Consider the following 14,090-nt stretch of genomic DNA (forward strand, 5'->3'; position numbering starts at 1 on the left):
GGGGAGGGGCAAAATATTGTGGGAACACCCCCCCCCTTGCAGTAAAATATCACAACTTGATAAATGACCCCCTAAAATTGTAAGCCCTCTGGAGACAGGGAAAATACCTACATTACCTGAATGTAACTCACCTTGAGCTACAAATGAAAAGGCATGATCTAAATATAAACAATTTATAAATAATAAAGAAACCCCCAATCAATTTCACCTACCCAGTAACACTACTATTAAAATGTTTTGATAGTAGAATTCAACCAGTTGCATAGTAACACAGTAAACAATGGCAGACAAAGACCCAAGTGGTCCACCAGGTTGCCCAGCAATTTTTTTTTGTTTGTTTTATGTTAGGAACTACTCCTCTGTGCAGGTTACTTTCATGCCTTCTGTTAAGGGTACTAACTGCCACTCTTTGAAACAGGTTGACCCTTTTCTTCATTTCCATCTTTTAGCCATTAGAGATCCTCTGTGTTTATCCCACGCCCTTTTGAATTCTTTTCTCCATTCTAATCTCCGCTACCTCTTCCAGGAGGGCCTTCCATGTGCCTACCACCCTTTCTGCGAAGAAACATTTCCTGAAAGGGTGGTGCACACATGGAAGGCACTCCCACAAGAAGCAGTGAACACAAGAACGGTAATGGAATTCAAAAGGGCATGGAATATACACGGAGGATTTTTCTACATGGAAGTGAAGTCTGGAGTCTATACAGGGCGGGACAGAGTCTCAATATAAACCTTGCACTTCCAGTTCTGTAACCCATCCCACAGAAACTTCCCTAACAACGGGAATAGGGCAGAACCAGAACATTTCACTTTACAATTCAATATACAAAAAAAATGTGATTCAAATTCTGCTGTCACTTCAGGAGGAGCAACACAAATTCCCTCCTCTGCCAAATACTGTGAAATAATACAAAACCCTGCCAAAAAAGCCCCAAAACACTCAAATCCTTACTATATCATAACAGCACCAACTTTACCTATGAAAAGGCAGTGTGAATAATACACCAGGCCCTGGAAAATCAATACACCTCCTATTGGGAAAACAGAACAAACCAAGCTGCTACAGATACCTGAGCAGTAACTACATGCTAGTAACTGGTGTAATATTCCCTCACCTTAGTCACATATACAAATCACATATCAATCATCACCTAATAAAGAATAAGAGATTACAAATTAGAAAAATATGCATATCACAACTAAAGAGGAAACCCCAAGAAACTAGAATCTGGGAACAGTGAAACTGAAGAAAAAGAAAAACACATCTTCCCATAATGAGGAAAATGTAAATATATTAGAAACGCACATACCAAAAGTAGCCATATTCCACTCTCTAAAAATAAAAGATAAAATGCTTTTTTTGTTCCTTTTTGTATGATCATTTTACTTTTCTAATCGGGTTGGGCCTGGTCTCTCTTTTCCACTTTCTTTTGTCAGTCTTCTAGTACTTTTCCAGGGTGCCATTTCCCTTTTCTGTGTTTTTTCTCTCTCTGTGTCTTCTTCTCTTCCTCCCCTACATCTCTCTCTGACATTGATCCTTCTCTTTCATCTTTTTTCTCCATTTCATTTGTCTGCCTTTCTATTCACCACCCACAATTAGATTTTACTTCTTTTTTCCTCCCTCTTTTCACCTCTAACCTACCTACCAGATGGCTGCGACCTCTCATCCTCACCTCTTTTTTCACTGCACCATCAAATCTAGGATGAGTGGCGGCCTCCGCCAGTCACCGCCGACCTCCCTGGCATTCCCGGGATGGCGTGGGCACTGCCGACCACCATCTTGCTTCTGGAGTCACATAGGCGCGCGCGTGCATGGGCCAGCTATGTACACATCATGGCGGGAACCTCGGGGGCGTCCCCTCCAGATGACGTAGTCTCGCTACCTGTACTTAAGCAGACCAGTCCTATGCACTGATGAGTTAGCAAGGAGTTTCCTCATTGCTGAATCCACTTCTCTTGGACTACCGGTTCCAGTTCCTGGGTTGCTGATGAACGCTCTGAGTACCCACTCTTCGGGGGCTCTTCTTCGTTCCTAGGCTATCCGCTTCTCGGAGGGCCTTCCTGCCCTTGAACTCCTGTTTGTTCTACTTCTCAGGACTTCCCTTGGAACACGTCTCGTGAGTACTTCCTTCGTACTTCAACTCTACCAAGCCTTGCTGGGATTCCCTGCGGTGTACCCCGTGCCTCAGGCCACTACTGCGTACTCCTCAGCAGGATTCACTTCACCATACCCTGCTCTGCAGATTTCTGCCTCAACCTCTTCAGGAACCTTCTGAGCTTCCGTACCTCTGACTACCTCAGCATCACAGTCATTGTACAGTCATCCTCGGCATACCCCGAGCTGCGGGCCACTACCGGATCTGCACATCGGAGGTAATTGCTTCACTACTGAGAAGGCTGCCTGGTGTACCCCGCGCTGTGGGCCACTACAGGATCTGCACACCTGAGGTAATTGCTTCATTACTGAGAAGGCTGCCTGGCGTACCCTGCTCTGTGGGCCTCTACTGGATAGTCACATCTGAGGTATCACCCTGGGCAAACCCCTTGCTCAAGAACTGTATTTCAACTGCAGTCCCTGCTCCAAGGGTTCTGCTCAAGAACTGTTCTTTAACTGCAGTTCCCCGTTCCACGGGTTCTGCTCTTTCTCCTCTATAAAAAAGTCTCTCTTACAGCTGTGTCCTAAGCCTCTGAGATCCCGCCTACCAACGGCCCAGGGTTCACATCCATACCAAAACATAACACTTGGAGTGTCTTGTATTAATCAAGCAGGTTAAAAGTTAAATAAATATGTAAATAAATAATTTTCGCAACATATGTCAATGTGTGCTTCATCAAACTACATGCCTAATTTATGAAGCTTTTTTCCTCCAAATACACAGAATTCTTAAGATGAACGTGGAATGCTGGTGCTTTCGTCTTTACAAAATTAATTTAAAGATTAGGAAATCCCACAAACTCTGCATACACTTTCATGATATTTGCTAAAGATTCTTGGAGACTACCAACAAAATGTAGCTTGTTGTCTACAAACATGTATCATTTTAATTCTTGTGTATCTGTTTTTATGCTTTCTAGCATACAAGAACTATATAACTATATAAAATGGATCAATGTCCATCTGTCTCTCTAACTGCAGACACAATAACAGCACAAAGACAGAAAATCAGCAAATTTGGCATGCAGAAAAAAAAAAAGTTTGAAAATCAAAATCTTCTGCTCAGTATTTTCAGAAAGCCAAGTCTCCAAAAAAATTCCCCATTGCTCTCTATGGGAAACTGAACAAGAACATAAGATATACCATACTGGGTCAAGCTACTATTCCTTATTGATTAATAGCAGTTTATGGATTTTTCCTTTAGGAACTTATCAAAACCTTTTTTAAACCCAGTTACACTAACTGTCATAACCACATCCTCTGGTAATGAATTGCAGAGCTTAACTATGCGCAGAATGAAAAAGAATTGTCTTTGACTTGTTTTAAATGAGTTGCTTGCTAACTTCATGGAGTGCTCCCTAGTCCTTGTATTATCTGAGAGAGTAAATAACAGATTTACATTAACCTGTTCAAGACCCTTTGTGATTTTGTAGTCCTTTATCATATCCCCCCTCAGTCGTCTCTTCTGAACAACCCTAACCTCTTTGCCTTTTCTCAAGGGGAGCTTATCATTTTGGTCACCCTTCTCTGCACTTTCTCCAGTGCAACTATATGCTTTTTGAGATGTGCCCCTTCATTTTGTGCTACTTGCAGAGCCAGTAATGCTGCATTTAATTCAGCATACTGACTACTTTGTCCCACACCTTCCCTGCATTTGTGTAGCTGGAGGGCAGGGGAGTATACTAAAGCTTTCCACTTCCTTTATCCTTGACTGTATGGGCAATACCCTTAGTAAACCAGGCAAGTAACCTTTGTTCTGAGGTCAGAGTAGTGGCATACCTAAAGTATTTGGCATCCAGGGCAGATACTTAGAACATAAGAACATGAGAAATGCTATACTGGGTCAGACCAAGGGTCCATCAAGCCCAGTGTTCCTTTTCCAACAGTGGCCAATCCAAATCACAAGTAATGGCAAGTACCCAAACATTAGATAGATCACAAGCTACTATTGCTTATTAATTACCGTAATAACAGTTTATGTTGAAACTGCAGAATATTGAACACTGTTCATTTCCAAAAGCCTCATCCTTCCCCCTTCATCCAAGTGAAGGAATGACTTAGTGGTTAGTTATTGTGGTATACTGTATTAGAACTATGGGCCGAGAGCCAGGATACATACCCTACTTTTCCCATTGACCCATCTTGTGACCTTGGGCATGGCAAAAGCTGCCCAGCAAGCTTCCCTTGGTAGTAACTGCACGGTGCAGCAGATACTACCATGGGAAGCTTGCTGGGCAGACTGGATGGACCATCGGCCCTTTTCTGCCAGTCATTTCTGTTTCTATGATACTTCACCCTCCATTACCTCAGACATCAACTTGGAGCCTCATTTACTAAACATTTTTCCCATAGACCCAGAATGGGAGAAAATCCTTTGCCTTTGTAAGTTCTCTGGTGCAGGGAACTACCTACTGTACCTGAATTGTAACTGGGCTGGAGCTCAGCTTTGGAAAGTCAAGTATTCAAATCCAAAATCCTTCTTGCACTTTGGCACAGAGTAACACAGGCAGACAGACTGGGAAAAATAACTGAAGCAACTGACAAAGGATGGCATCAATAGGCCCAATTATTACATTAACATATAGTCACGTTTTACTTTCTTTGGAAAATAAATTTGGTTCCACTAGAAGCATGGGTACATACAAAAACAACTTGCCAAGCCCAAAGATGAAAAAAAAAAAAAAAGCCGCGTGCACGTTGGGCCGGGTTAGGGCTTGGCGCCCTATTACACATCTCTCTGCCTTTTTGCCAGTCGTGTACGCCCTGAGTGTTAGTGCAGAGAAGGAACCGGCATTTTCACCGGCGGGGTGTGGACTCCTGCGTACAAATGTGCCGCTCAGTCAGAACCAGTTCGGTGAGTCGGCGGCACAGAGCCGCTCTCTCTCTCTCTCTCTCCCCCGCGCGCGCACTGACTGAGGTGGGAGCGGGATCTCTGCCCCTTCACGAGCCGCCCCCCCCCCCCCCCGAGAAGCCTCCGTGCAAGCCTGCGCGCGCCTCACCACAACCTTCCACCGCTGGCGGCGGCCTCAAGGGCGGCCGCTGCCCTTTGGAGCCAGCGCGTGCACGCAGGGCGGCGAATCCTCGGGCCGGGAGGAGCAGGGGCGCGAGCCGCCCCCTCCCCGCCCCCTAACCCCCCACGCTGAGCCCCTGCCTGCAGCCTCCTCCCGCGCTCATTCCCTCCCCTGCCTCTGCCATGCACTGCCCGCTGCAGGAGAGCGCCACCCGGGCGCCGGGTACAAACGGCAGCGCGGAGGTGCAGATGTGCCAGGCGATTTACCCCTGCCACGCCAACCACCGAGGGGAGCTCAGCGCTGGACAGCTCCTCAAATGGATCGATAGCACCGCCTGCCTGACAGGTAAGAGAGCGCTGGCCTCGGGCGGTGGTAACAGATCCCTGGGTGCTATGCAGAGGCAGATGACATATCCGCGGGTCACGTGAGTGACAGGTACCAGACCCCCCTGATCACATGCAACTACAGGTAACAGATCTCCGGGTCACATGGAGTGACGAGTACCAGACCCTAGATCACATGCAGCTTACAGGTAACAGATTCCCGGTTCATGCAGAGTGACAGGTACCAGATCCCCAATCACATGCAGCTATAGGTAACAGATCCCAGGGTCACACGGAGTGACAGGTACCAGACCCCCCCCCCCCCCGATCACATGCAGCTATAGGTATGGTAACAGATTCCTGGGTCACACAGAGTGACAGGTATCAGATCTCCGATCACATGCAGCGACAGGTAGCAGATCCCAAGGCACATGGAGTGACAGGTACCAGATCCCCCCCCCCCCCCATCACATGCAGCTACAGGTAACAGATTCCCGGGTCACACATGGTGACAGGTATCAGATCCCCGATCACATGCAGCGACAGGTAACAGATCTCCGGGACTCATAGAGCGACAGGTAACAGTGGAGGCTAATAATGACATTGACAAGTAACAGACTCATAAAGAGACAGGTACTACACCCTCGGGTCATATATGAAGACAGGCACAATGTTACGAGATGTTATTGCACTCGGTAAAAGGTTTTATTTTATTTCTGAAAAATAGCAACCTTTATTCTGTTTTTTTTCTTTAAGATTATAGGTAGATCTTATTAGTTAGAGTTTCAAACCTCAGCAAACTTTTAAAAATTGGATTCATGGAATATCTGACTTCCACATATTTAAATTGAACTGTGTGCTTCTGTCTATATATATAATATGCTGCAAGTGTCACGGGCAGATCAGTTCTGCCTACGTAAGAAAAATTGTTACCGGTCCCATCTTAATGCATGTGACTAGTATATATTTGCCAAGTAAAGTATGCACATGGACACAAAGCTGAGCATCTATCTGAACTGCAAAGTTCAGACCTGTTCCCTTTTTATGTTTAAGTGAAAGCAGATATTAGAATAAAATAAAATAAAATTTAGTTTCTTTTTTTATGTCTTAAGGGTTCTGCTTTTTTATGTTGTCTGAGATACCTACAGGCACTATATATAATGTTCAGTTTTTAACTCGGTCAATTAATGTTGCTATTTTTAATAGACCGTGATACTGGCATTAGAGGTATCTATTTAATCATCGGTCAGTCTTTTATGTAATCATAGGTGAGAATAAATGTTCCCACAAAACAATTTTTTATCCAAACTTTTTTTGTTGCAAATAAAAGATTTATTTCTCTGGTGGAGAATTATTGTGTCATTTAAGATAAAATAGAGACATTGGAATCCTCTTTCATTGGAAGAAGATTTCATTTCCAAGCTTTCTTCTGCGAATGGCATTTGTGCCTTAGCGGCACAAATGATCCATTCTTAGTTGCTGAATTCGGAGCTGACAGCCAGCTGTGAATAACACAAACATTGTGCAGAGAAACGGAGCAAGCCAAATAACCATGTTAAGAATTTCCAAAGTCTATTAAAGCAGCAGTACTAGCAAAAAAAAATTGTTTTCTGATCATTCCTCTGCAATGAAAGCCAACAAAATCAGGTGTCCCCCTTGTTTGTTTTCATTTGCACTTCATTCTTGAGGAGAGTTTCGTGCTTAAAGTTTTTGGAGTCTCCTACTCTGCTTTTCCCATCATTACCTAAAGTAAAATGTGTTGTACATTGTGCCTTTAATTGTATAGAACTGTTATCTCATGCAAATGAGTCAAGAGAAGTTGTTGTATAAGCCCAAGCTTACTAGAGGTAACACTCTTATAAGAAGCAGCTCCCAGGCTTATGAATTTGTTATCAAGCATCTATGACTTTCACATTTGGAAGTGTTATATAATACTTAAGTGGAAAAAAAAAACACCCCCTCCCTGCCATTGCTAAAGCTTTCTCCTGTTTACAGTGAAAGAGTCCAAGTGCCATTTTACTGTGAAAGGGATTAGAGATAGGGGGGTGTATCCACCAGATGAGCCATTTAATTGGCTGAATACCCCAGGGTGCTTTATAATGAATCCAAGTAAACTGGGGTAATGCTGGGCTGACCTTCATCAGAGCACCATGCAAGTATCACACTGATTTATTCAAGTAAAGCATAAATATAACATTGGCCAAAGAATGGATTCAGAGAATGAGGACTTTAAAAACAGGGGCAGAGAAATGATAAAAGCTGCTCATGTTTTATTTAAACAAGAGTGGAAATATAAGGAATAAAACTATAGTAGGTCAAAATGAAAGGAGACCCAGGAGGAAGACCAAAAGAGAGTATAATAGAGCCAAAAGGGATTGTTTTTAAAGTTGATATTTTGAAATGTCTTGCTAGTATTTCTTCCATAAAGGTTATTTATCCCCATTCTGGGAACATAAAATAGGAGTTTGATATTTGAAGCAAAGTTTAAAAAGGCATAATGCTTTCTGGCAATTGTAGCCATCTATGCTAATAGTGCAGGACACAGAAAACATTGTAAACAATTAGCATTCTCCACAGCAACCTATTTATAGTGGCCCCCCAAATGTCAGAAAATATAGTAGCCCCGTTAAATGATAGATTTTACAATTGTAATCTTAGCTACTCATTAGGTCACTGTCTATAGCTGTCATCTGACTCTGGGTCAACTTGATAGGCTGAGGCATTCCTGGTTTATAACACGATTGAATTTATGGGCTTATGGTTCCAATTTATATAAGAAAAGCTGGACTACAAGGCTGGGTGGATGTTACTAAAACTTCGAGGTAAGAAATGGAAGAGAGTCTGAACAATGAAAGGAGTATGTACAAATCAAAGAGGAAAATGACCAACCCTGGAAGAGTCAGAAGTAGGGGAAGCCAAGCCAGCACTGGTAATGGAATTTGGACTTGCATTGGTCACATATGGAAGGCAGTGGTAGGAACAGGGTTGAGAGGTTGACTAAACCTGGTGACACAGCAGGCCATGGGGTAGCTGGGTTTTTTACCTGCAGGTCACAACTTCCTAGCAACCAACTGGATTGATGCCAGCAGGTTGATGGTAGTCAGGCGTTGTCTGGACTGGCAGGGCCATGGAGACCTAGTTGGACAGATTTTTGGGCAGTGACCTCACTGGTTTTGATGGCTTCTTGACTTGTTACAGGGCTTGGGGGTGCGATGCAGAGCCATAGCTAGCTTATGGCCAATGTGGCCATAGGTGCCAATACCCTAAGGGTGATGTAATGCTGTGCCAACCTATGGGCTCAAACATTTTCAGGATGAGGAGAAAGGAGACTTGCTCCAGGCAATATACCTCTATGGTCCTTATTAGGCTGCTGCTGCCCCAACCCCAAATCTGATGTGGCCTATGGGGCCAAAACCAAAATGCTCTGCCGCCGCCACACCTTCCAGCTTTTGCGGGGCTGAAGAATCTGCTGCTGCCACCAGAGCCAAAAATGTGAGTTGGCTGCTGGTGATCTCTCCTCCCTATAGCCCAGAACAAGCCAGAAGATGACTGGAGATAGCACCTTTTCCTCCCCACATGTATTTCATAGTCTTAAATACCATTTGAGCCATGACGAGCTCCCTAGAAATCTAAGATGCACCTCATGATTCAAACTGCTTCCTAGACTGTGAACTATGGGAGGAGGCCAGCTCTGCTCTTCTTCCAGCACGGGCTGGATCATGGGGGGAGCAATACCTAGATTATTTAGAGGAGAGGAGAGATTGGGGGTTATAAGGGAGGGAGGAGTGCAGCACCTGAGATGTTTGGGGACAGAGCAGGGACTAGGAGTTAGGAGGGGGAAGAGAAGCCCCTGGGGATTTGTACCCAGGAGAGCATGGGGACTGAGAGATTAGTGGTGGGAGGGAATTAACAGGGAGTGGGAGACTGGGGTGGGTGTAGATAGCATAGATTGGGGTGGATGGCTTTGTGGGGAGGGCAGCAACTGGGGTCAGGATGAGGAAACTGTGACAGAAGGATTGGGGGAGCAAGGACTGGGAGATTGGGAATAGAAAAAGTGGTAACTGAGGCATTGGTGGGTGGGTGGGGAATGGGGCTATAGGGGGAACAACACTTGGAGCATTGCAGGGGAGAGTGGGGACTAAGAATGGGTGAGAAAGGATTTGCGAGGACTGGAGGATTAGGGTGGGTTTATACAGGGAGAGCAGCAATTGGGAGATCAATGGTGGTTGGGTGATTGGGTGCATGGGGATGGCGTGAGCCGGGGTTGGTGGATCAAGAGTGTGAGTCTGGTGGTCGTGAGACTGGGAATTGGAATAATAACTGAAGCTGTGAGGGACAGGGGGCAAGTAGTGCGACTGGTGGACACGATATGTAGATTGGGTGTTAGTGGTGAAGTATGAGATGGGGGTTGAATGGTGAGGAATGGGCAAGAGATGGTGTGAATGACCTGGAAGACTGGGAAGGAGGTAAGAGGCAGTGGAAAAGGGATGGGGTGAGAAAGAATGGCAATGGGGGCTGAAGAAGGTGGTGAAAGTGAGGAGGAATAGGAAGCTAGGAAAGGGATAACAGACAGAAGAAAGGAACTAGAGCCAGGCAGAAGAAAGTAGATGAGGGCTGTGGAAGGAGTGAGTACAAAGGCTGGAAATGGGGCTATGGAGTGGGTAAAAATCAGATGGAGAAATAGGAAGTGGGGAATGAGTGAAACAAGAGTACCAGGGAAGGGGTTAGAGAGAGAGAAGGGGGAAGATGGGCTGAGAAGGGGAGGAGGGTAGAGAGAGGGGAAGATGGGCTGAGAAGGGATGCGGTGAAAGTGGGAGATATGTAGAACGGGTTGCTAGGCAAGAGATGAAAATAGGGATATTGCAGACTGGGGGGAACAATGGGGGTGAGAGAGAGAGAGAGAGAGTGAGATGCCCCTAGAGTAGGATTGGGAGGGTTAAGGAAACGTGCAAGACAAAAGATGAAGAGAAATGGCAGGGAGGGAGAAGTAAAGAGAAGGGAACAGGAGAGCTTGAGGGGGGATAGTTGGGAAAACAGAGAGCAGATGGTTTGAGAGAAAGAGCTTTGGGATGGTGGGAAGTGGGAGCAATGTGATAAGGATAAGGGAGTAAGCCAGTCATGAGGTAAGGACAAGGGAGTTAGATAGCTGGAGATCAGTAAGGGGAGATGGAGGGTTGAGAGGGGTCAATGAAGGATAGAGCTGCGGAAGTGAATAGCAGGAAGAACTGATGAGAGAAAGGAGGGGTGAAATCTAGCTAAGAGTGAACTGAAAGGTAGAGAAAGGAGTTGAAAGGAAAAGATTAATGTGAAAAACAGATGTAGGGGAGGCAGAAAAGAGAACAGAAGAAGAAACAGAAAATGAAACAGAGACCCTGGAAAATATGTGTAGAGAAAATGAAGAAGACAAAGGCACTAAAGGCAGAAAAAGCAGGACCAACACAATTAGAAAAAATAAAATGTGCAGACAGCAAAGGTATAGAAAACATTTTATTTTAAGCTTAGTGACTAGAATATGTTAGCTATGGGAACAAGCAGCTCTGATATCTTTGCATTTTGCACAGTATAGGAGGAGATACATTTCGGTTTCTCTTTCTCCAATGTTGTACTGCATTCAGAGTCAGGCATCTTAGGATTTTCAGTTCAGCTACTATCTTCCTATTTCTGTATCTAATTTGTGGTCCCTTATTCTGTATTTGGTGAGGGTCTGTTTCTGTTCTGCATGTGTGTTGTTTCTTAGGGATCTGTAGCAGTCTAGCTTGTTCTGCTTTCCCAATTGGAGGTATCCACTGTAATATGTGTAGTGCTGCCTTTTCATGGTTTGGGTTGTTGTTTTTTGAGTTCTGGGAGTCAGTGCTGCTTTGCAAGGCAGGTTTTCTATACATATGGGGTTTTTTTTTTTTGCAATGTTTTGTTATTTCCAAAGTGCCTGATGTTGAAGAGTTTGTTCTGCTATTACTGAAGTGATACCAGAATTTGTATATTGTGTACACTGTACTTCACCTATGAAGGTATAATTGTATATGTCTGCTGTGTACATGTTTTATATATCAGTTAAAAAAAATCATAGTTGATTGGTGTATTTGAATTCCACATTAATGGGGGAGACTGGAGGTTGTTGTTATTACATGTGTTTTAGTGGATCCTTGGGTGCTGTGGAGATGACCACGCCCACAGGGAGGAGGCCCGTGAGGAGCCACAGCACTGGGCTAGACTCTTATACACAAAATGTTGGAATTGAACTCTTTTATTATACAGCTTGAAGTAGCCACCAGGTGGCAGTGGTGAGTTGTAGTCTCAGGGACCTCGGCAGAGGGAGCCCTTCTCTCCCAGATGACGTCAGGAGGTTCCGCAGCAAGGAGTTACTGTGGATGAGACAGATGAGAGATTAGTGTTAGCTGTTATGGATGCGATTCCACCAGATAGTTGTTGTAGGTACAGGCCCTGAGGCAGGGAGAGCAGGCTCTCGAGGAGCGAGTACCTGTTCCCTGAATGGCACCTGAAAATAGAACAGAGGGCCCCCGAGGAGCTGGTACCCAAGTTAGTAGTAAACCCTGAAGGGCAGAAGGAAAGCTTCCTGCAGGCAGCAGGGAAGTGGCAGAGTAGTGCAGACAGGAACAGTTCGAGTCTATTCGAGCCTTTGCCAACTCAATGAGCTAGCAATCTTGAGAAGTAGATATACCCAGATTGGCATGACATCAGATGAGAGAACGCCCTCGAGGTTCGCGCCACTGGGTGTACATAGACGTGGGTTGTGCGCGCACACCCTAGCAGGTACTTGGGAGGAGCAATGGCATATGGCTGCACCATAGCCATTCTGGGGACACCAGAGAGGTCGGCTTGATGACGCTGCGGTAGCCATCTTGCCCAGGTAAGCAGGAGGAGCCGAGATAGGGGTGCAACAAGCGGGGCGAAGCCGTCGAAGACTGATGGACGCAACAGTGGTGAGTCGGGCTGTCCAGTCTTTTGCCACCCGGTTCGCCGGGTAAGGCTACAATCTGTGGGACTTGCCTTGGCGCCCTGAACCAGCTGGAGCTGGTTATTGTTACCAGGAGGCACGGTGGTTGACGTCATCCAGAAGCGACTGCTGCTTAAAACTCACGGCAGTGCAGTGCGCCACTCCCACCGGCACACCGCCGCAGGGGGGCATGGCTTTGTCCAGCTTCATCCAGCTGAGACTGGCAGACTGGGCCTGAATGCATGTATGTTTTCCCTTTTTTTAAATGGGGAAAAAAAGGAAGGCAAAGCTTACATCATCCTCTCCAATTAAGTCAAGAGGCCCAATAGACAATCAAGTTGTTAGAGTGATTGAATCACCAAATGAGGACGGTGAGGGGGCTTTTTTCTCAGCTTCCCTGAGTCCTGGCAGGGTCCGTCTTCACCTCCTCAACCATCGATAACACCACCACTCGATGTCAATAAGCTACACGACATAAAGTCTGCTGATGGCATTGACCCTGAAAAGTCTAATAGCCACCCCCAGGCTGGACATTTAACATCAAATCAGTTTTCTTATTCTGATAATGTCATTACATGTGTGGAAACAGACAGGCTCTATCAGCAGCCTGCAATGTTCCTAACAATGTTACACTTATTGATTTATGAAGGATGATATCCAAACTGGATTCTGTTTCTCAAGTAAATGCATCTTTGACCTCTATTGTTAACCTGAATAGATAATTAATTGATGAACAGGGTAAGAAATTTTCTAGTTTTGAGAATAACTTAGGTGTACTATCTTTTAAGGTTCAATTATTGCAGAATTCAGAATGAATGCATATGAAGGATAACTTGGTTATACAAAATGAAACTGAGAATATAGAAAATATGATACACTCTAAAAACTTGCATTTGGTTAACTTCCCACAGACACGGTTACTATCACCGTATGAAATGTTTAAAAAATTCTTAAGGAAAATATTACTACTATACAATGATGTTGATATACCGAAGATATCAAAAAATTTTTATTTCCCCAAAAGTGTGGTGAGAAAAGATAGGACTGAAAGTGATCGTATGATTGAATCTCCCAGTTTAGGGGTTTCTACCTTTCTGGAGGCATCAATTGATCTCATTAATAATAGATCTACACTTTTTGTTTCCTTTTTGTTTGAATGTGATAAAGATAATGGGCCAGAGCCATGGGAGACCTCTTACCTGCCTGCTTGCTCCCCCAACGCCCTGGTTCCTGTGGCCTGGGGCCGTGCGGCAGGAGCTGTGTCGGGGTTCTTCAGCATGGCAGGGGGCCGCTCCCAATGTCCTCTTCACTGCGGCGGGGAGCTGGAGACTTCGGCATCTTCTTTGCGGCACGAAGTCGCACCGGTCCTTCCTCTGCGGCCCGGAGGTCGCCATCTTCTCGCAGGCCTGGAGACCTGCTCTTCAGCGGCAGGACGCCGCCTGTTTTTTCTGTGGCATGGAGCCACTGAAGTCCTCCTCACCGCGGCAGGGAGCCACAGACTTTGACCTCTTCTTCCATGGCATGGAGCAGCTGTCCACGCTGTCCTCGGCAGGCCTGCTCTTCAGTGGCAGGACGCCACCTTTGCTCCACCTCCTCAAGTGGCTTGGACGCCACCTCCCACGTCGGGCCTGGTCGAGGCCTGCTCC

At 45.4% G+C, this 14,090-nt stretch overlaps 1 protein-coding gene across 2 annotated transcripts in view; it reads left to right on the plus strand.

Moving 5' to 3' along the window:
* The first annotated feature begins 5,181 nt into the window (after positions 1-5,181).
* Positions 5,182-14,090, plus strand: part of ACOT12 (acyl-CoA thioesterase 12) — a 125,790-nt gene continuing 116,881 nt past the window's right edge. The window contains exon 1 of one of the 2 annotated variants that reach the window (XM_029574048.1): positions 5,182-5,511. In XM_029574048.1, the coding sequence (XP_029429908.1) occupies positions 5,349-5,511 (163 nt within the window). In that variant the 5' untranslated portion in view covers positions 5,182-5,348. Of the gene's footprint in view, positions 5,512-5,600; positions 5,699-14,090 lie in introns of those variants that run through there. The other variant, XM_029574055.1, reaches the window with a different exon arrangement.

The sequence above is a fragment of the Rhinatrema bivittatum genome, chromosome 1 (genome assembly GCF_901001135.1).
Source record: "Rhinatrema bivittatum chromosome 1, aRhiBiv1.1, whole genome shotgun sequence".
NCBI lineage: Eukaryota > Metazoa > Chordata > Amphibia > Gymnophiona > Rhinatrematidae > Rhinatrema > Rhinatrema bivittatum.